The 23,260-nt window shown below is 43.9% G+C and overlaps 1 protein-coding gene across 3 annotated transcripts in view; it reads left to right on the forward strand.

Moving 5' to 3' along the window:
* Positions 1–20,440, forward strand: part of pkn1b (protein kinase N1b) — a 38,808-nt gene extending 18,368 nt beyond the window's left edge. For 2 of the 3 annotated variants that reach the window (XM_061065236.1, XM_061065235.1), the window contains exons 2-22: positions 3,962–4,262; positions 4,823–4,968; positions 5,069–5,189; positions 6,949–7,094; positions 9,495–9,708; positions 9,836–10,030; positions 10,249–10,358; positions 10,546–10,689; positions 11,473–11,548; positions 13,102–13,243; positions 13,520–13,610; positions 15,092–15,183; positions 15,697–15,769; positions 16,072–16,163; positions 16,275–16,451; positions 17,811–17,873; positions 17,979–18,055; positions 18,139–18,281; positions 18,605–18,712; positions 18,845–18,925; positions 19,428–20,440. In XM_061065236.1, the coding sequence (XP_060921219.1) occupies positions 3,962–4,262; positions 4,823–4,968; positions 5,069–5,189; positions 6,949–7,094; positions 9,495–9,708; positions 9,836–10,030; positions 10,249–10,358; positions 10,546–10,689; positions 11,473–11,548; positions 13,102–13,243; positions 13,520–13,610; positions 15,092–15,183; positions 15,697–15,769; positions 16,072–16,163; positions 16,275–16,451; positions 17,811–17,873; positions 17,979–18,055; positions 18,139–18,281; positions 18,605–18,712; positions 18,845–18,925; positions 19,428–19,631 (2,796 nt within the window). In that variant the 3' untranslated portion in view covers positions 19,632–20,440. Of the gene's footprint in view, positions 1–586; positions 929–3,961; positions 4,263–4,822; positions 4,969–5,068; positions 5,190–6,948; positions 7,095–9,494; positions 9,709–9,835; positions 10,031–10,248; positions 10,359–10,545; positions 10,690–11,472; positions 11,549–13,101; positions 13,244–13,519; positions 13,611–15,091; positions 15,184–15,696; positions 15,770–16,071; positions 16,164–16,274; positions 16,452–17,810; positions 17,874–17,978; positions 18,056–18,138; positions 18,282–18,604; positions 18,713–18,844; positions 18,926–19,427 lie in introns of those variants that run through there. The other variant, XM_061065234.1, reaches the window with a different exon arrangement.
* The last annotated feature ends 2,820 nt before the right edge of the window (positions 20,441–23,260 follow it).

The raw sequence follows: 23,260 nt of genomic DNA on the forward strand, positions 1-23,260 counted from the left end.
AAAGTTAGACTGAGACAGCATTTCCAACATGGCGGCTGCTGCTGATGAGCCTCCATCACAGAACGGTGACGTCACTCAGGCTTTGTCCTTTAATATTTTCGGCCCCTTTCTGTCTTCCTGTATCTCCCTCTATCCCATTTTTCACACCCAGCACCGTTTCATCACGAGTCAGATGTTGCTCAAGATGTCTGCCTCTTAAAAGGAAGTTTTTTCTTGCCTAATGTTTCTTGATGATGGATTAATGTTGTGTAGATAATATACAGAGTAAGGTCTGTTACCTGCTCTTTTTGTGAAGTGTCTTGAGATATCATTTGTTATGAATTGACGCTATACCTATATATGTGTCCTTTGCCTTTTTTTTCCTAAACTCACCTGCATGTAAATAATATTGAACATGATTGCACACTTTGCAAACCTCCACTTCCACACACACAGATCCATCGCTCTGTATTCCATTTGACACGACAATCGTCTACCACTACAGCCTCAGTATCAGGAAGCAAAGTGACTGTGCACACTCTCACACACACAACCCTCCAAATGTGTGTGTATGTTTCTGTTTGTGTGACGCCTCGGCTTCTGTCAGACGGAGAGCAGAACAGGAAGCAGCGAGGTGGGGCGCTCTGGTCTGTGCTGTTCTCTCTTCCTCCCCTCCGCCTCGTTTCACTCACTCCACTTTTTAGACTGGCTTTCGATTCCTGGCGGGAAGGACATCCTGGATTTTAAACGGCAGGCAGGAATAGCTCTCGGTGTTTGATTGGCGCTGCTGTGTGTGTGTGAAAGTGTGTGTGTGACGGGGGTGAGAGGGCGCCGGGGCTGAAGCCCGAGAGAGGCCAACATGGCCAGTGAAGACACACAGGAGAACCTACCAGGGGATCATGTGGTTGATTCCCCCGTGCTCACAGAGCAGAGTGACTCTGAGTGTTTGGTAAGCAGGACTCAACATGGCCGTCTTCTTCTTACCATCCACGTCTGTGGCCTTCTCTCTTTAACTCCGCTTCCTCATTCACTTCCTGCAAAAAAAACAAAAAAAAACGTCTCGCCTCTGACGATGAATCACCTTTTTTTATCCTGTGATTTGAAAGTGTGCAGCACCTCGTTCCAGTGGTTCTTTGTCTTCTTAAACACGGGGGGATTTAGTCGTATTGTGTTGAACAGGAGTGCGTCACAAACACAAACTCTCCCTTCCGGTCGCTCATGGTGCCTCTTGCTTCGGCCTCAGCTGCTGCTCACACTGGAAGGCTTCTCAGGCCATACTAAGAAGGACTTGTGCTGTGGGGGTTGTCAGGAAACTAGAACCTTAAACTTCAATATGGTACTAGTACAAATGAAACAATGTCAAAACCTCTAACCATATCACAACAGAAATCCCCTGTATTGGGTAATTTCTGGTTTTTGGTTGACCAAAGATTTGTGCACATTGGCAACGTTTGGTACCAGATTTAAAGACAGTGTCACCTCCTCTGCTCTTTGTTTTTAAGAGACATAGACGTAACTTTTTCATCTTCATGAGACACCAAAACGACTTAAGAAGTGTCAGTATTTGCAGATCTCTGAATTTGAACACACCGCCGCTTTTCTCTCTCTCTGGCTGCAGCTATTGTTTGAAAATATGACTTAAGATCTGACTTTTTATTTATTTTTAAGCTATGGTACTTTTCAATATCAACATTCATTATCAATCAATCAATCAAACTTTATTTGTATAGCACTTTTCATACAACAGATGTATCCCAAAGTGCTTTACATCAACATTTAATCAAACAGCAACAACATGACTCCCCCACCTCTATCCCACAATCCAAAAACTTAGGTAAAAGTAACTCGATAAGAACAGGTACTGAGGAAACACAGGAAGTTCAAAAAGTAATCAAACTAGATGAAATGAGATTCAGTTAAAAGTTAGACTAACAGAGACTCTGCTGAATGACATTGCTTCATATTCTTGTGCAATGACATCAGAGAATCGCTTTGAATAAGCGGGCGGGTTCAATCCTGCGGGAGCTTGGCGTGTTGCTCTGGTTGCCTGACTGTAGTTCTGTATTGTGTTGCTGGATGGATTATGGCTTTAATGAGAGCAGAGCTGCAGTCCCAGCCTGCATGTAGCTGGACGGACACACGGAGCTAAGATGTTGTAATCAGATCTGCTAAGCTGGAAGCCTGGCTGCACGGTGCAGTGAAAGGCCCTGAACGCCTCGTCATTATACCCTGCAGAGGGGGGGGTGGGGGGGGCTGCCCTCTGTGGTCGAGTGTGTGTGTGTGTGTGTGTGTGTGTGTGTGTGTTTGGTCTGATGGGATCAAATGTCACAATATTAACGGATTATATGACAGTTTTTTTTAAGCTTCTGTTAATGGGTTCATAACTGGAATATGTTTTTGTTAAAGGTAACTCGGTCTCTCTCTGAACGACTACATTCTTGTTGTAAAGTTTAATCACACTCAGACCGCGTCAGAGACTTTAGTGTGGCGTGGTTGTAGCGGCTTTAATTGTGCAATTTATCCACATTTTTCAAAACAAGAATTCACCACCTTACTGCGTTGCGTAAGTGCAAGAGAGCCCTGCACAGCGAGAGCTCCACATACACACACACACAGAGTCAGACATGCACATACACACAGCGCTGCGATCTCGCCCCGGTTACTGTCACTGCCTCTGAAGACGGGACAGAGGGTGATAACTTCATTTCTCCTCTGCAACATTTGAGCCTTTCAAGGTGCGATAGTTTACATCCCTGTGACGTTTTCTCCTTCAGTCTGAATGTCTTGGAGGCGTAATGGGGAGACGAAGTGATCCCCCCCTCTCTACGACCTTCAGAGGTAGTAACGGCGGCGAGACGGGATCAGATGATCCAGCGTGAGAACGCAGCGCTGTGTGTGTGTATGTGAAGTCCTTCCTCTACTGAAACGTTATGTGAACTCACAGACTGGGACAGGAATATCATGCCATCACAGAATCAATATAAACGCACAGAGTCGTAATGAAGGCTGAGTTTAGGTAACGCAGTCTGAAAAGTGCAAAATGTCACAGGGATATAAATATGGCGCCTTGTAACCGCGGGCTGAAAACGGCTTCACACACACACCGCCTTCTTTCTGTTTGTCTCCCTCCCTCTTCATCAGTGTTTTGTCAGACTCATAAGTTCCCCACATGGGTGAATCTCGGGGTGTTATCTTTACCTTTGACCTTTGACCTTCCAACCGAGGCGAGGATCTAGAGAGGAGGAAACGAACATCTGTACTGTACGTCCGATCGGACACACAGGTGCTGACAGGCAGTGCACCAGGAGCAGATTGATTTGAGTTTGTGTTAATGCTGATCTAATCGGCTCCTAATCTGGTTAGTGTTGATGGGTAAGAGAGCCGATGTGAGCACTCAGCTCTTTACACACTTAAGCACCGTATCTGATTTTAAAGCATCTCCGCAGCATCGGCTCGGCACTTTTAGAATAGAAGAGTTTCTGTTTTCACCTCCTCTCTCGTCCCACGGGTTTCCACTGAACTGTGCAGGGGTGACTGCTCACGGTCTCTCTCTCTGCTGTAACCTCGACTCAGCCGGCTCTCAGCTGGAGACGTCACCTTTTCATTCAGTTTCTCTTTTAAGTCAAAGTGAAAAATCCCCCTCGTACACTCATGACTAAAGTATCAGCTCGCTTTTTGATAATGTGTTTGTACTGTTTCCTGCACACATTCATCCCCTCCTTCTACTTCTATGCCGTCTCCTTTTATGAACTGTAAATGACTCAAATGAAAACTGAAGCCTCTTTATGAAAATATAAAAGCAAAGGAGACGCTCAGCGAGAAGTAAAAACATCTTTAAACCTTTTGTTTGTTTTTATTACTTATCTGTGAACAAAGAGTTAAATGAACCGCTTTGTTCTTGGGGTCGCCAAGACGGACACAAAGTTTGATTTCCTCAGTGTGTTTTTAAGTATCTCACCCTCGTCTCGTCCTCCCCCTTCAGAGCGACCCAGGCGGGCTGTCGGTGCTCCAGCAGCTCGGTCTGGACCAAAACTCGGACTTCTCGGACTCCAGCGTGCAGCAGCGCCTGGACGAGCACCGCGAGAGGATCCGCAGGGAGATCCGCAAAGAGTTAAAGATCAAGGAGGGGGCGGAGAACCTGCGCCGGGCCACCACGGACAAGAGGAACGCCCAACAGGTGGACTCGCAGATCCGCAGCTCGAAGAGAAAGCTGGAGTCTCTCCAAGATCAGCTGCAGGAGCTGGACGCTTACATCGTGGTCAAAGGCCCCGATGACAACAAAGGTACCGAGCTCACCTTGATGAAGGCTTTTTAATGAGTTTTTTTTTTAATGACTTATATTTTATTTGCTTTTCTTGATGAGGATACATCAAAATAAACAAAGTATACAAACGTTGGTGTCAGTTTAGCCTCCTTTTAAATAATTCTCTTCAGACTTTGTGATGGGTTTTAAAGTCAGTCCACTTTTTCCATTTTCTTTGGCATGCAGATTGTTGTAGTCTTACATTGTGTGTAAACTTCTCCATATCATGTAGTTTTTCCACAATGTCCAACCAGTTTCTCCGAGTGGGTGGGGGTCCGCCTTACACCACCTTCTTGTTATAGCTTTCGTTGATGCCACCTTTAGTATTCTTTGCTTTGTTGATTTTTCTGTGTTAAATTTCCCAGATACAGCGCTTCACAAGTCCTCCCAGTCATTTTCACACAGTGCCAAAAAACATGAGCGTGATCAACATTATGTTCCCCACACTGGGGGGCGGGGAGTTTTTGTCTTAGGGTTAGTCTTAGGCACTTAAAGAATGAATAAGATAACCATTAAAACCCAAACCGTCCTCTTGTGTAGACACCCCTAAATCTCCAGGATCGATGAATCGGACTTCAGCGAACCAGCACCGCATCGCAGCTTTGGAGCGGCAGCTGAACATCGAGCTGAAGGTGAAACAGGGAGCTGAGAACATGATTCCCATCTATGCCAACGGTGGCACCAAGGTATTCACCTTTTTCCTTATATTCACTGCATGCACTTCATCATCACTGCAGAAGCTCTCTCCCTGATCCGCCTGGATATCCTTCTGCCCCCCCTCTGCAGGACAAGAAGCTCTTTCAGACTGCTCAGCAGATGCTGCAGGACAGCAAGACGAAGATCGACATCATCCGCATGCAGATCCGAAAGGCCATGCAGGCCACGGAGCAGTCCGAGGACAACCAAAGTACCCATAATGCCTTTTTTTATCCTCGCTCTCGTCCATCTATTCCCCTCTTCATCCCACCTGTCGATCTTTAAGCTTATAAACACTGAATATTTTATGATGTGGGTTGTAATGGATCAATTCTCGCTTCAGAACTTCACAGTGTACGGCCTTCCAGTCAACACACACACATGCACACGTCATCCATTATAGACCTCTCACTGGCTCAGGTTAGAGCCTTATTGATGTTCCTGCATCCCCCTTGATGTTGCCCAACAGCTAAAAGCCACGGCTCATTTAACAGAGGTTAGAGAGGAGGCAGGACAGATGCAGGGAGCCAGGAAGGGAGTGAGACTGAAAGGTCTGAGTCAGAGAGGTGACGACAGAGCGAGAGCCGAGGGGAGGAAGGAGTCAGAGATGAAAGAGAGAAAAGGCTCCGAGCAGCAGAGAGGAAACCCAGCTGACTGTTTCAGAAAAACCACACCTCTAATTCACCATGTTTCACATAGCAGCACATTTATGATGTCATACTTTATTTCATGGTGAAATCAGAATCCAAGTCTCCCTTGTGTAAATCAGTGTACTTTTTGTGATGAAAGATACAACAGGAAACTCAAAGCACTTGGTCTTTCTCTTTTTTTTTTTTCAAAAAACGCCAACCTGAATTTACATTTTTCATACAACACTCGTTCCATAAAACACTCGATACGTCATGCAGCAGAGAACCAAAAAGAATGATTTAAAAGTAAAAACTTTCTCTGCTTCTGTGCAATTTAACTTTCTTAGGAAATTATTTTAGACAAATTCAGTGTTTCATTTTTCACCATCTTCACATAGCAGCACATTTATGATGTCATACTTTATTTCAGGGTGAAATCAGAATCCAAGTCGAAATAACTTGATAATAAATGTTTTAATTTCACCGCTAAACAACACACTGGAAAAATGATTAGCTAACTTTTAAAGATTAAAGGAGCAGTATGTAACTCTGACCCCTAGTGTTTAGAATGGGTACTGCAGTTTAAATTCAAAACATTGTAGAGAGCTGTCTCCCCCCCCCCCCCCTCCTCTCTACAGTCGATGCTCATGCAGGTCACCATGTGGTGGACACTGAAGCTTCAGTGTTTATCCAGCTCTGTGTCGGCCTTCATTCTAATCTCTCTCCATTTTTCAAGGTCATTTAATGATTTAATCCAGTAGATATCTAACATATTGGTCCTTAAACTTAAGAATATTAAATGCTCCAAAAGAGTAAAGTGCAGGATTCTTTATTCACGGTAACTTGCTGTCAGTTTCACCCCCTTTAGTACGCTCCATCCTTTAACTCCTTTTCAGCGCTGTCCGACATTTGCCTGCATTTTTCTTATTCTTTTTGGTCAATTAAATTCTGTTTACATGACCCTCATTCATGTCATAAGCGCCATCTTGAGGACGCATGAAGGCGAGGTGCGAGGGGTCAAATTGGCAGGGAAATCTGTTTTGAATAAAAATTTGGCCCCGGCCGGCTTTTCAGTAAAATTATATCACACATGTCAGACAGACGGTTTCTCGTTGTTTTGATAATTTGTCCCGCCCCTTTAAGATACAGTCAGAGAAAAACTAGTGTTGATATCCAGCTACTTACTACCTCACAATGCTAAGCTAAAAAGGAGCTAGCAGCTAACATTACAGATTTAAACGACACAGAAAGAAAGGCCCCTTCCCCTCCAAAATATATCATCTGTGCATGTTTCTTTACTCTGTTCATGAGCTGTTGAATAAGCCTGACTCTATTCTCCAGGTAAGCCAGACATGTGTGGGGTGGAGCTACGCGTGGAGGAGCTCTGGCATCACTACCGGGTGGAGCACGCCATGGCCGAGGGAGCCAAGAACATCCTGCGACTGCTGGGCGCGGGAAAAGTCCAAGACAAGAAAGCCATCGCCGAGGTGTGACGGATCAGTTAATTCAATAATTATGATGAAATGTTTGGGCCGTTTATACTCTGATGATTACAAATGTTCAGGTCGATGCAGAACAAAGAAACACGTCAGGAGGAAGTGTCACTCTGTAAGAGATCCTGGAGAACGTGGTGGCTGTTCAGTTCATGTGACTGTCTCCATGACAACAGTTTATTTAAGGATTTTCAGTCAGTGATTTAGACTCCACCACGGCTCTGAGGCTGTTAAAAAGTTAGTAATGATCTACCGGCTTCAGACGTCGGACTTCTCTCTGTGCTCGTCTCGTTAGATCTTAGAGCTGCATTTGTCACGACCGACCATCAACCCCCGTGTTAACAAGCACACGGCCTCTCTGTGTGGAGTCTGCAGCGGGCTTCCACCCACAGTCTGAAGACATGCTCGTTAGGTTAATTGATGTGATTGACTGGTGAACAGTCCCGGGTGTAACCCCACCTCTCGTCCAATGACAGCTGGGATCAGCTCCAGCCTCCCTGCGACCCCGGGACATACAGGGTCCTAAGTCTCTGACTAGACTCTTCTCCTCTGTCGCCCCCTGGTGGTGGAATGAACTTCCAAACTCCATGTGATCTGCAGAGTCCCTCTGCACCTTTAAGAAAAAGCTAAAGACCCAGCTCTTTCATGAATACCTACTAACTTAATGATGATGGTCTCCATATTATTGATGATGATGATGGTAATGACGATGGTTTTTGTTTGATAACGACGACTTATAAGATGGTTTCTATACTGATTAGAGCTCTCAAGAACTGCCCTCAATGTTGTGCTTTGCCTCTGGTCACTTCCTGTCAGCACCTGTGTGTCCAATCAGACTCAAAGCTGATCGTTTGCTCTTACTGACATTGTTCCCTTTTTTCTAGATCCTTGCTTGTGTTGTTCTTACTCTCTGATGTACGTCGCTTTGGATAAAAGAGTCTGATAAGTGAAATCTAGAATATAATGGATGGAATATTTGCTAATAAACAAGTGCTCCTGCTTCAGCTACTGATGTCGAACAAGAGAGCATCGCAATCTATATTTTTATCAAACCAGTTTAAATTGTCCATATTTATATAGATCTTAAATTGTACTGTGTACGTTCTCAGTCATCGTTGTCATGGGAACTCATGGGATCACCTGGACCCTGATCCCTCACCTCTCTGAAGGCTTCTTCACTTCTGAACTGAAATTTAAGCCCATGTGGATCATTACTATGTTAATGACCCGGATGGTCAAAAGGGCGTTGTTAGCTGAGCTGTTGACCTAGTTTTAACCGGGAGTCGTTAACACTCTTGGTCGTCCAGGGGGTCGTTATGGTAACATGGTCTACAGTGAGAATGGGGGCTTAACCAGTTTTGACAGAGAAATCCACATAGGCTTATATTTCATAAAAGCCTTTCAGAGCAGAGGTGAAACGTCTTAAGCCGGGTACAGACTGTACGATTTTTTTGGGCCGTCCCAGATGAAAGAGGATCAATCGTGGCAATATCGGGGGTCGTGGCTTAAAAATGTTGGTCTGTGAGAAAGGGATGAAAGATGACTGATCTCAACATTATGAGATCCTTGTTGCACAGTCTGTAGGAGGCATTAAAGGTGACATATCCTCCTCCTCTTCTTCAGTGTAAATAATTCTCAGAGCTCCTCAAAACATGTGTGTGAAGTTTCTTGTTCTAAATCCACTCTGATCCTGTATTTGATCATGTCTATAAACCCCTCTATTTCAGCCCTGCTCAGAACAGGCTGTTTCTGTGTCTGTACCTTTAAATATGCAAACGAGCGGCGTCTGACCACGCCCCCTCTCCGGAAGGGCTTGGGTGTCCAATACAATAAAAACTGATTGATTATTTGATTGTTTGATTTACCCCTCATGAATAGAAAGGTCATAGTATGGCAGTTGTTCAGCTTTGTAGGAAAATCGCTTTTTTAGCTTTCTTGCTTAAGAGGCCGCTCCCTTGGCTACGATAATTTTGACGTTACAGCCACAGCAACTTGACCTGACATGAAACAGAAAAACAACAAACTCCAGGTTCCAAGGGTTCAAGGTCCTAATGAGGCATTATGTATTTATTGGGGCGCTCAGCAGATACAGATAAGTCGGTTTTTGTAGCCCTTTTTCGACTGAACCAAGCTTTCTGTTTTCACCTGATTTCACTCTTTGTGCTAAGCTGACATGACCTACTTTTGTGTTCACACTAAATTCTCAAGACAGGTTTTGATTTTCTTGTTTAGACTCTTGGTGAGATCTGCCTAATTCTCTCTTTCTGTATTATTTTCTTCTTTCCCCTATTTCTAACCATACTTTCTCATAGTCTTAGTTTTTCCTGTTTTAAGCTTTTTCTTAAGTTTAACATTCAGTCTCTTAACACATTTGTTGTTTTCTGATTCCTGCAGGCTCAGTGCGGTCTGAGTGAGTCGTCCCAGCGTCTGGACCTGCTCAGATGTTCTCTGGAGCAGAGGCTGGTGGAGCTTCCCGAGGATCACCCCAAAGCCTGCCTCATCAAGGAGGAGCTGGTGCTGGCCTCCTCCTCGGCCTTTAGCTCCCGTTACAGCACCCCCTATGTCCACAATCAGTACAGCACGCTGAGCAAACCATCCCCACTCACAGGTAAACACATTTAATTAGATCTTTAATTTACCTTCAGGGCATATTTTTCTTTGTAATGAGACACATCCAGGTGATGCATTATCTGTTGATGCAAAGTTTTATTTTAATGGATAACTTGTCCTTCCAGGTACTCTTCAGGTGCGTCTCCTGGGCTGTTCGGGGCTCCTGGAGGTCGTCCCCGGGCGCAGCAGAGGGACCCCGGTGGTTCTTCCTTCTTTTACTGCTGGTGACGGACGTTCGTCCTTCAAACTGAGCGGCCTCTACAGCCGGAGCACCAGCAGCATGAGCCTGAAGATCCCCGGCAAGAACGAGGAGCTCTCCAGTAAGTTCCATCTTTTTTTTATCATGAACAAAAACCTTTAGATGGACCTCATTCCTTCTTCACACTTCTTGGTTGCATTAGCAGCCTTTTTAAGGTAACACATCTCCCTTCTATCAATCCATCAAAATCCATTTTGGACTGCAGTTCTGAGTGAACCTGGTGAGTGTTTTGGACAGAAGAAGAAAAAGCCGATTTGTTATTGTGGTTTTTTTTATCAGCGGAGGTGAGCTCAGTGCTGAAGCTGGAGAACACCGTCGTGGGTCAGACACTTTGGAAAACAGTTGGAGAGCAGGCCTGGGAGCAGACCTTCACTGTGGAGCTGGAGAGAGTAAGACACAGCCCCCCCCCCTCCTCCTCAGTCTGGTTTTATTTACATTGTTCACCTTGAGTTCGGAGTTTGCCTACATGCAGGATTCACCGTAAAATCTGGTGTATATGATGCACTTTTTTTGAATCTGGACCTGATATTAAATGTTTTTGGTTTTTTTCATGCCTGGTGTTATTTGTGTCTTTAGTCCAGAGAGATGGAGATCGCGGTGTACTGGAGAGATTACCGCTCCCTGTGTGCTCTGAAATACCTGAAGCTGGAAGAGTTTCTGGACAACCAGAGACATCGAGTCAAGCTGGAGCTGGAGCCGCAGGGGCTGCTGCTGGCCGAGGTACAGGACACACATAAGCCGTTTTCACATCTGCACTCCGGATAATATCTAGATATTTACAGGAGGACTTCTCCGGAGATTCTCCCGAACTAGCCGTTCACATATGCTCCTCACAGCGGGGGGCTTTCCCTGTCAGAGGGGAGGGGGGGCGGGGGGATTTCCCAAGATAAGACGTGACGTAAAAACACAACGCGGAAGTAGCGGCATAATTCCGCTACACGACGTTATAATGAGAATATTTGTCTTTATATCAATGCTATGTGTAATCCAATGGAATGACAACATCCACAAAAGAGAGGAGAACAACATACTGACGAACAGAAAACAGAATGCAGACGTTTAATTAGAGCACGGAGATCGTAGTGGTGGCGTGCAGACACTTTAGGCAGTCACTGTATATAAACGTCATTCTCTTCCCATTGGCTGAAATTGAAATCTCTGGAGTATATGCTGCCGTGTTCAGACATCAGCTCACTCGGATTTTCTGCGGATAAAATACTAGAGGTCTGGAGGAGAAACTGTTTGCGTTCACATACAGCCTAAAGAACCTCCGGGTAGACTAATCTCCAGAGTTTTTCAGGATATTTCAGTATGTGTGAAAAGGGTTATAGACACACACAACAAGCTGCCTCCGTAAACAGAAGAGCAAGCAACAATAAAAAGTTGAACACCATCAGCCTTTATTTACATTACATGATGTTCCAGCTTACACAGACGGACACATTGGGAATGTTTCAAACGTGTGCATATTGAGAAACGTGTCGTTTTAACTTCTTGTTTCAGGTGACTTTCTTCAACCCTGTAATCGAGAGAGGACGGCGACTGCAGAGGCAGAAGAAGGTCTTCTCCAAACAGCACGGTATGTTCAAGCGTCCAAACATATTTATCATTTATTGATACATATGGTCTTAGTCTTGACTCGACCTCGATCTCTAGATTCTCCAACACTACCCTGATGACATCACTGTGACATCATCAGGGTTAAGATTAAAACGTTTGGTGAGAGCTCCTGTTTGGCTTTTCTTGGACTAAGAATTCTTTACAACAGCGAGTAAAATAAAGCCGATGAGTAAAACTGTTAAAAGTTCCTCTCAAAGGTATTAAAGTCGATGAACGGTTTATAAAAAAGAGAATTTTAAAACCAAATGAACACCAACATGAACGAGTTTCCATTGAAGAAGCAGAATTTGGAAACAAGATTGGAGCAACATGGCTCTCATGTAAAGGTGGCTGAATGCAGTTTAAGGAAAAGAAACACATGAACTAATAGTGATAAGAGGTCAAAGGTCATTCTAACGTCCATCCTCGTTACCACTTCTTCTCTCATGTTTGTTTCTGAGTCGTTCTGTCCACGTGTGCAGAGCGTGTTTAAAGGAGTAATAAGCCGAAAGAGTCGTTAAGTGCTGCTCCAAAAAGATTATAAATGGCTTTTGGTATTTTCTGGAACTGGGTTTTACAAACATTTACTGGAAGTGCAAACGCTGGTCATGCAGGCGAGCTCAGCCGCCTCACGTCATTAAAGCTACGGGAGGCTTTGGTCCATCTGTCCCACGTTAGCAAAGAGAGAGAGAGGGCATCGTTTTCCACCTCAGGTACACATCGTTAGTATGAACATTAGAGTGAAACATGATGCTGAAAAAGACGAGAAAACAAAGAGTCAGCTACTCAGACGCACCTTTAGTGACCTTTCTTCAGGTCATTAAAGCTCTGCAGCTTTTTCAACAGAACAAGAAGAAAGAGAGTAACTTAGTTTCTCTGACTTTTTAACCCTTTATGAGCGGGGATAAAGCTACACCGCTAACTCTCTTATTATAAACTTCCCTTTAAGATCACTTAAGATCACCTGCAGGTTTGTGAATTTTGCCCCAAAGCTACTTAAATATATTTGACTTTTTAAATAACCATAAAGTCGAGAACTCTTTTAGTCCCTTTTTGCGTCGCTCAGATTTGTGCAATTCTTACTTTTCTTTTAAATGCAGTGATTAACTGAGTTATCAATTAGGACGCTCCATAATTAAGCACCATTAAGCGCAAGCGGCTGACAAAATTGTCCTTTGCTCGATCTGCAACCGCCTGTGTCCTGCATTGTTGTGTTAGCATGCTAATGTTAGCGCTCTTTAGTTAGCTCGTAGCTTCACATTTCATGTAAACTGACACAGAATGAGCGTGATCTAAAAACTCTTACTAACATCCAAATAATCAGTGAGTATGTTCTTCTCTCTAGTCCTCGACTAAAACAGCTTTTATAAACAAGGTACATGACACTAATCTTGTTTTTCGGATTGGTTAAACCCTTGAAGCTGCATTTCTGCTACAAAAGTGTCAAAAAAATGAGATCTAGATAATGAAACGTAGCAGCAACTTCCCTCTTTCTTGTATTTATCCGGTTTTATTCTCCTGTGTGTGCTTCAGGTAAAGCCTTCCTGCGAGCTCGTCAGATGAACGTCGACATCGCTACCTGGGTCCGCCTCCTCAGGAATGCAATCCCCAGCGGAGGCAACGCACCTGCCTACACACCGAGTTTCTCAGGCAACACAAACACACACATTGCAGGGTATGTATCGAGTGTGTGACGACTGAACTTCAATATGCCACTCACAGCCCCCTAGTAGGTCCTTGGTAATAATTCATTTTAAATCTAAAGCAGATCACAAACTAATTTTTGTGTCATCACAACACCAAACAAAAAACCTTGTCAACACATTTCATCATATCTCTTCAACAAACTGGCTTTAATATTTCTTTTAAATATCATGTATGGTTTTTTGGTTTCTCTGTTGATCTGAGAAACCAAACATTTGTTTTCTTTTTATGTTTGTTTGCACTTTAGAGAGATCTCAGTGGAGAAGCTGAACCTAGACAGCGACTCTCCTCCCAAAGCTGAGAACAGGAGGGAGGTGGTGGACGCACCTGCTCCTTTGGTGAGTAAGAGAGAAGCAGACGGGACATTTTCAGACCGATGGAAAAGATCGGCATCTTGACACTATCATGTTACTATTTTGCTCCCTTCTGACCTGAAGACTCTGGCGTGGAAACAGTGCTCCAGTCATACTCCGCTGATCTGTGAAATCAAAGACAAACAGTGAATTGGCAGGACAGAGAGAGAGAGAGAGAGCGAGAGAGAGGAGGGAGAATAATAACAGAAATGCAGAACTGAAAAACTCAGACAGCTTTAATGAGACACAATTGGATGGAGGGGAGCTTTAATTTGATCAGCTCCAAATCCGTGTTAGTTTCCCAGCGTGAAGACAACAATCTGCAGAGGGCCGTAATGCGGGAGAGGTCACACGAGGAGAACTGATGAGAGGAAGAGACTTTAGAGAGAGAAGAAGGGATATAAGTAAATTCAACTTGAAGATGCACTCAGGGAGAAGCTACAGCTCTTAGCTTGTAGCCTTTTTAGATGATACTTCCTGAAGATACCAAAAGTAACATCAGAGAAAACTTTAAATTGTCCAGAAGTCTAAACCAAACCAAACCAGAGATCTGATCTGCTGGTTTACTCATTCATTCATTTCCTTAAACTCTCAGATTTAAATGTCGTCTGCACAGTTTCAGTTTAGTGCCAAACGTATTCCTTTTAAATCATGACTCTTTTTAAACAACTTGAAGATGAATACCAAAAGATCTGAAGCCTTTAAGTTCAAATCTCCTGTGATGAGTTTTTAGTTATAAATTATGTTAAAGCCGGGATTGTCATCTTGGCTTTAACATAATGAAGACCCGGGCCTTTAGGTTTAACGTCTAACATTTTGAATGATTACATAAATAATATATCTATCATGTTAAGGAGTTACTACTCAGTTCAAATCTCACATAAAAAAGATACATAAAGTAAACAATAATGGGCCAAACATTGAGCCTTGAGGAACTCCTCAGGTAACATTTATTCATTTTTATTTCATATTTTACTCATCTTAAAATAACACAAAGTTTATCTTTCTGAATGTGTTCTTATAGATTCAGTTACTTCACAGTACGTAGTCGCTTTTTCGCAGCATGTGTTACATCAGTGTTTTTGTTCTATTCGTGCCATGAAGTAAAATTCTGATTTTAGAGACCAGAGCAAAGCAGAACACACAAGAGCCCACAGAGAGCCTGGGCTGTCCTGTAGCAGATGGTGTGATCAACCGGGCTGAAGTATTAAAGGATTAATTACACTGATGTTTTTTACAGAAGTAATTAGCTGTGGAGGGGACAGGAAGAGGGGAGGAGGGAGGCTGTTAGCCCGCCGTGGATCTGGCAGACATCCACGATGAGCTTCGATGTTTGTCTATTTGACTGAAGGTTGTTACAGATGTTAGCAACCAGTGTTCTCCTCTTTTCTTACTCTTTTTTGCTTTCCCTGTACGTCTCTCCCCTCCCTTCTCTTCCCTTTTCGTCTCTCTGCGGTGTTTCACAGGAACAGACACCAATCATTGAACCCCTGTCGACACCGGATGTCCCTCTTCGCGAGCAGCCAACCAGATCGCTCTCCCAGAACTCTTTACGCAGGTGAACACACACAAGCACCTATTTATTCTCTCACATGTACACATGACACACACCAGTATACCAGCATTTTGCAATATGGCCAACTCAGCTTGACACCAGAAGCTCACCCCCACTCACAATATGGTCCTGTGTTGGAGCCTCGCTAAAAGCTGAATCATCATTAATGTGGATTAAAGCGTATGACACTCCAAATAAGAAGAAATACGTTTACTGATCTAAACAAACACAAAATAAACATTCGGAGAGTCACACCCTGAACAGATGTCCTTTTTTATCATAACAAAACACAAAAGAGACGATTAGGTCATGATAGTTTGATAGAGAGGAGACTATACTGTTTATGTAAAAAGCAAATAAAATCGGCCCTAAGATTGAACCTTGTGGAACACCTTTAACTTTTAATACATTTGAAACAAGCTGTTGTTGAATGTATTTGACACACATTTAGATATGACACTATGTTATCTTATGTTGCATGCACAGCTCATGATCTGCCTCTAATCGGTCTCTCAGATCCAGTGGAAGTCCTCTCTGCCTGCAGGACTTTAAGATGATAGCCGTGCTCGGGAGGGGACACTTTGGAAAGGTACTCCAGCTTTATTCCTCACTGTATGAACAAAAGTTACTGTTTTGTCTGTTTCTAGGATCCATGAATGGATCGACAAAGTACACAAGATGTGTGAGGGTTTTTATTGTTGGTGTTGGGATGGTTTATCGATTTATTGTGTGTGTAAATAAAGCCACCTCTTCACATTTTGTGGTCAGTGAGAGAGAGAGAAGTTTGAGCCGCATTTATCATTGACCGCTATGGTCTTCGGTATCATCATGTTAATTTACTTGTGGCTTGATGAGGTTTGTGTACAGTAACTTAAATCAAATTGTCTTCAGGTGTTACTGTCAGAGTACAAACGGACGGGCAGCCTGTACGCCATCAAAGCCCTGAAGAAGGGAGACATCGTTGCGAGAGATGAAGTGGAAAGGTAACTCGAGCAAAGTGTCAGCTGCCAATAAATCTCATCACCTCATAGTTCCATGTTGTAAAGTTTCTGTCTCATACACACACACACCCCTCCCCCTCTGTCTGTCTCCAGTCTGATGTGTGAGAAGCGGATCTTTGAGACCGTCAACGGCTCCCACCACCCCTTCCTGGTCAACCTGTTTGCATGTTTCCAGACGCCAGAACATGTGTGTTTTGTCATGGAGTACACGGCGGGAGGAGACCTCATGATGCACATACACGCCGACGTCTTTGCAGAGCCGCGTGCTGTGTGAGTTCTGCGCCGTGTGTGTGTTTGTACTGTGTGTGTTTGTGTGTGTTAAAGAGAGGAGACAAGGTGGAGGTGTCTTCTTGGAAAGATCCATGCTATAAACGTCTGTCTGTGCAGTCATTGGCGTTCCACTAAATAAGGTGAAAATAAATATTCTGCCACACACTGATGTGAGCGAACAACGCGTTTCGCCTGTAGCTTCCTCATTACAGTGTGTGGCGGATTATTTATTTTCCAATTTTATGTTCCTGCAACCGACCGGCACCTGAGTACGAAGGTTGGCTTTGCACGGGGAGTCCTCTTTATCGTTTATAAAAAGCTCTATATTTAGTGTATTTACCCGTTTTTATCACCTAGTCGGAGTCCCAACGCTTTAAAGAACTGGAGACTATTCTTCAACAGTCCAATTCAATCCAACTTTATTTGTTAAGCACTTTAAAACAACCACAGTTGACCAAAGTGCTGTACAGAAGAATAAATAAAATACGTAACAGCTCACATGAGATAAAAGAAAACTACATGTGAAATACAGAATCAAGTTAAAACACATAAAACAGTGGGCCAAACACTGAACCTTGAGGAACTCCGCTAAGACATTTGTAATGGTGTTGTTTGGATTTAACAGAAATGTAGTTTCAATGGTCATTTTTTAAATATATTTAGTTTTTCAATGTGTTATTTTTGCTCAATGATGTTTGTAATGTTCTGTTTTTTAGACTTTGAGTTGCTCTTTGTATGAATCTTTAAATTAACTTAAACTTAAAAGGAATCCAAACGCAAAGTAGTGCTAAACTTTTTTTAAGTAATCTGAGCTTCAAGCCCTCAATATGCGCTGTGTTTGTTTTAGAGCAACAGACACAGAGGCGCTGCTTGTCAACAGGCATGGCGGGCAACTGCTTGGGGCCCCCAGACCAGCAGCGGGGCCCCTTAGGCAGAAAGCAGGCAACCTCCCTAAGGGGGCCCCATCTGACAGCAGTCACTCTCGTTGCCCTCCTTAGCGTTACATGTTGAAAGTCAACAAAGCAAAAGGAAGAGAGGAATTATCCATCTATAGGAGATTAAAAAAAAAGAGGAAGAGGAGAATGCGGGGGGACATAACGGTGTTGAACGCTGGTTGGAGGGTGCAATTTATTTTTGCAGAACCCCCCAACAGACCTTTACCTGAACTGCTTCATTTTGTGACCGTACCTAACTTTAGCTTTAGCTCATGTGAACTTTTATAGATGAAGTGGTTTGTTTCTTCTTCTTCTGTCATCATCAGGATACTCCTCAAAGCAGGCATATTCAATTAAATATCATGCTTAATCGGACCTTTATCCATTGTATATTCAGTTCTTTCTGTTCTTTGTTTATCGGCAGGTTCTACTCGGCCTGTGTCGTTCTGGGTCTGCAGTTCCTTCATGAACATAAGATCGTGTATCGGTGAGTTTCATTGATCGTCCCTGTCTTTATATTCCACACAGCATGACTCTCCCTCTCTCTCTTCTCAACCCTCAGTATTTGATTCTTCTTCTTTGTGTTTGTCAGGGATCTTAAACTGGACAACCTGCTGCTGGACACGGAGGGTTTTGTGAAGATCGCAGACTTTGGTCTCTGTAAAGAAGGTGAATGTCCTCCCCTCTATTTGTGATCTTTCATTTCTCCCACACCCGCAGTCATTAACCCTCCGTTTCATTCTCTCACTGAGGTATGGGCTTTGGGGACAGGACCAGCACTTTCTGTGGGACCCCTGAGTTTTTGGCCCCTGAGGTGCTGACAGACACGTCGTACACCCGAGCCGTCGACTGGTGGGGGCTCGGGGTGCTCGTCTATGAGATGCTGGTCGGTGAGGTAAGAATACAGAGTTCATAGCTTTGTTAATTACTAATATGATCTTTTGAAACTCTAAATTAAAACTCTCCCGGTCATTAAAATCACAAAACTCCAGATGCAGAGCTGGATAAACACTGAAGCTTCAGAGTCCACCACATGGTGACCTGAGTGAGCATCGACTCTAGAGGGGGGGGGGGAGACAGCTCTCTCTCTCTGTTTTGAATTTGGACTGCAGTTCCCATTTTAACCACTAGGTGTCAGAGTTACATACTGCTCCTTTAAGTCTGAAGGGAGCCAGACGTAACATTGTATAAAAGTGAAACTGTGTTGTTGTCTTTCAGTCTCCGTTCCCCGGTGATGATGAGGAGGAGGTGTTCGACAGTATCGTGAACGATGAAGTGCGCTACCCTCGCTTCCTCTCCACTGAGGCCATCGGCATCATGAGGCGGGTGAGTGTGTCCTCACTGATACTCAAAATACCTCTGTCACTTCATGTTCCTGAATGAAACAGACGATTTAACTAAAGCTCAACTCATGTTTGGTTACCTTTTTGTTTCTTGTTGATTTTGTTCGGTTCGTAGTTGTTGAGAAGGAATCCAGAGAGACGGCTCGGCTCCGGAGAAAAGGATGCTGAAGACGTCAAGAAGCAGCCGTTCTTCAGGGTGAGTTTTTTATGTGGCGTTCGGTCTGTGTTTTATCGGCTGCTCCACATATGATTTCACTGCAGTAGCATTGTGTTTTGGATCGTTGTCATGCTGGAAATTTTAAATAAATTCCAACCTGGAGCTTTCAAACAACAACAGATCTAACGGCGGCCTCAGACTTTTGCACAGTGTTGTATAAAATCAAAATCACCCGTTAATACACTAATGATCATCGTCTTGACAACCAATGTAACGACTTGTCACTTAGCCGATTTAAAACTCCTGACTTACGGTCACAGGGGGAGAGAAAACGGCAGCACAGCGCTGTGCATAAAAAGGAAAAAATACAATATCAGGAAACATTTTTATGCTGTTTTTTTAATAAATTTGTGTTGTTTTAAAGATAATTTGGCCGAGTTATGGTGGATTAATTTGCCACATTTAGCCTCAGGGCGACGAGGTCTGCTGTAGAGTACGCTGAGTGCAGCTTGATGAAAAACTTGATATCGTTCTCGTTTAGGGAATGGACTGGGAGGCTCTGCTCCAGAGGAAGGTCACGCCCCCGTTTGTCCCGACCATCGGATCAAAAGTAGACATCAGCAACTTCGACGTCGAGTTCACCGCCGAGCCTCCCGCCCTCACGCCACCTCGAGAGCGCCGCATCCTCACCCGCAAGGAACAGGACCACTTTAAGGATTTTGACTACATCTCTGACCTCTGCTAGAGTCACAGGGTTATCAAGCTGCCGCCCACGGACTCTGAAAAAGAGACGGAGGAGGAGTGACGGCTGACTCTCTGTACTGTACTGGAGAGGGGGGGGGGGAGATGACTCCACCTCTCTGAATGTGTTTGTGTGTTTGCGGTGGGATGACGGGACAGACGGCGCCGAGCGAGTGTGAACGGGGGATCAGCGGTGTCACAGATCTGCCAGAGGTCGGCAGATCTGTGACACGGCGAGGCTTTTAGAGGAAGTGGGAGTCATAACGATAATCCAGATTATGAGAGAGACGGACGGACGCTGCTGTGTTTTCTACCTGGCAACACAGAGAGAAAAACAAAAAATCAGAAATGGCACTGAGCCCCCTCAGAGAGAGCGAGCCGACGTGTCCTGGAGTGAAAAGTGATTACAGGATCAGTGTGTCTCTGTTGTCTCGTGTCTCTGCTGTCAGTGTGTGTCGCTGTGTTCGCTGTCCCCGCCTCAAGTCATGAATGTATCCACATCAGCCGCAATCATGCACCAACCGAACATGAACACAAGGGGGAGCCAGAGGGGAAAGAAAACTGTGCTTACTGTAAGATGATAGAGAGGAGTCTGGAGCTGTTTTTTGTGTGTCTGTGTTCATCCTCTACGTCTTTTTCTTTTTCTGTCTCTCGGTACAAAAAAAAACAAACAGATTTTAACTACAATCAGTTTTCAATGATGAGAAAGCTTTTTTCTGTGATTTATAGTTTTGTTTCCATTTGTGTTTCCTCCTCTTGTCATTTGCTGGTGAAATGTGTTGGAACTGTGACTCAGTAAAGATGTGAACCCAACACACACGGAGCAGAGATTATTTTTTTTTGATCCAAAGAAAAGGGAAGTGATCGTGCTCTCAGTCGTGAGTTTTCCTTAAATCTATTTACACATTAGGTATATCTGAAGATAGTGTTGTAGTCATTACCACACTAACCAAGTCCAAGACATACTCGAGACCAGAGTGCTCCGAGACAAGACCATAAATATCACAGAAAAATCATGATGTTGTGTGCAGCGTGCGTGTCACTCATTTAGACTCCGGGAAGGTTGCAGCCGTAACCGGGGGATAAAAATCAAATTACATATGAAGTTATTTGTTGTTTTGGAAAGGTCACAGTGATGACATCAGAAAGAAGCCTAGCGGTGGTGGTCTTGACCGGTCTTGGTTTAAAATCCAAAGTCCGCCTAGTTTGAGACCGGGACAAGCCCAAGTCAGAATGATTGTGATTCTGAGACGAGACAGAGACCTTTAAAAAAAAAATTATCTCGACGCCGGTCTTGAGACAAAGACAGATTTCACATCGGGTTTGTTTTCCCAGCAGCGTGGCTCTGTGGTCAATCTATCGCTTCTACCTCAAATTTAACAACAACTTAAACATGGTTTGCCAAAAAACAATCCACAGACTCTGACTCCTACCCCCCTCAGGGATTTAATCTAGTGCCTCTATCTCAGGGGTGGGCAACTGGCGGCCCCCATCAACCCTCAACGTGGCCCTCAGGTTAATTTTTACACATCAATTAATTAATAAGATGACGAAATCTGCCATGAAATCATGAAAACCAGAAATATGTCCATAATAATATTAGATCTCTGGTATATGTTGAGTTAAATTTGAGACATAATTGACTGTAATTGTTTTTGTATTCTACGATTTGGCCCCCTGGCGGTGAGAGTTAAATGAATGTGGCCCTTGCTGTGACCCCTCCCTGCTCTATCTGATAAGCCAGCAGCTCTTCTTGTTAGTTTGATGCTCTGACGGCGGCGATTCCAGCGTCTGTTGGCGTCCAAGGCAACAAACTACAGAGCGCCTTCCAACCAGCGTTCATCACCTTCATGTTATAAATAATACTTGGGTCGGTCGGGGGTTCGATCCCCACCTCTTGCAGCTATGTCCGATGTGTCCTTGGGTAAAACACTTAAAAGCAAGTTGCTCCTGCTGCTTCTTCAGCCGTGTGTGAATGTGTATGAATGGATTACTTCTGATGGTCACTTTACTCAGCGACCTCGACCATCAGTGTGTGAATGTGAAGGTGTGACCTGAGGTGTTTGTAGGCTCCAGTCCTCTGCCACCTGGAACGGGGAAAGCGGTAAAGATAATGGATGGATGGACTTTCCAGCCACCTCCTTTTGGGATATTATTTCTTCGTCATGATGTTAAACCAGACAAAGTTCTGAGCGACAGATTTAACCGATGTTAACTAAAACTTCTCAGATAATTTCACATTTTCACAGAAGTGCAGACAGATGTTCATTTCATTTGGAGAAAAGGTCACTCTGACCCGCGGGGGACAGCTGGTTACTGGATTGATGGACTGCAGAAAAATAATTTTGATGTAATTCGAGTCCTTCAAACGTCTCGCCTATCTGCGGCCGTTTTCTGAAATATTTTTCCATCTCTGAGAGGAGAGGCATTGTGTGGAGAGATCGATGGGGGGGGGGGGGCGTGAGTCCCAGCTGGTTTTTTAGTAATAATGTCCAGAACTGATCAACATTTCAAACATCTCTGGAGTTATTCTCAGAATCAACCAGGGAGGAGAAAAAATAAAGATGACAGACTCAAAAAGCTGCAAACTGTTTGAAACAGAAACGATCAGAAAACGAGTAAGAAACTTAGGTTGTTCACTCTTGTGTGGAAACTTTTAAAGACAAAACGGAGACATTTCAAAAAAAGCAAAAAAAGAAATCATAATCGCTCTACTCAGACTGACTACTCATAGAGGAGTAATGGGGGGACAAAGGGACCCCCCCTCCTGTACCGTCTTCAGAGGTAGTATCATGTCTGACTCTGTGTATGTGGAGCTCCCGCTTCTGCAACGCCGAAACACAATGTGACCTCACAGACTGAGACATCGATATCCCGCCATCGCTGAATCAATGTGAGTGCAAAGACGTGATGATGGCTGAGCTTAGTTACGGTTATTTTTGGGTGAAAACATTTTGAAAAGGGATCCTGATTAAAGGCTTTATATGTGATTTTTTGATCCAGCAGATGTCGCCCTTGAGCACCAGCATGAAATCAAAACAACTCGCGCTGCATTGTTGTGTTAGCATGCTAATGCTAGCGATCTTTATTATGCTCGTATCTTCACACTGCATGTAAATTTACCTGAAATGAGCGTGATCTAGAAACACAGTTAAGCAGTGAGTACAGTATGTTATTCTTCTTTTCTCTAGTCCCTCAATTAAACAACTTTTATACACGAGGGGAGGAGTCAGCCGGCCGTCCGGGCGATGTAAACAAAGTGAAGATAGGACTCTGAAAACTCTGAAAACATCACAGACAGTGGGACTCGGGTGTTACACCCATTGTAGACAGTCATGACTCACAGAGTTATTTTCAGAGGAGATACTTGATTTATATATTTGAGTGTGAAGAATCACATAGAAAGACTTTAATATAAAATCTGACATAATTGTTGCCCAGCGTATGAAGAGTTGGAGACAAATGTGTCCGACCCACGTCCTGATGTGAGGGAGTTTTACAGCCGTAGTTAAAGACTTTAACAAACCGTGTGAACTGCTTCTACTCTCTACTTCAATCTGACCTCAGACGCAGATCTCCGACCTGTGAACGACTCGTCTGACTTCAACAAACTGAGTAAAACTTTGAACACAC

This window comes from Labrus mixtus, chromosome 20 (genome assembly GCF_963584025.1).
Source record: "Labrus mixtus chromosome 20, fLabMix1.1, whole genome shotgun sequence".
Taxonomy (NCBI): Eukaryota; Metazoa; Chordata; class Actinopteri; order Labriformes; family Labridae; genus Labrus; species Labrus mixtus.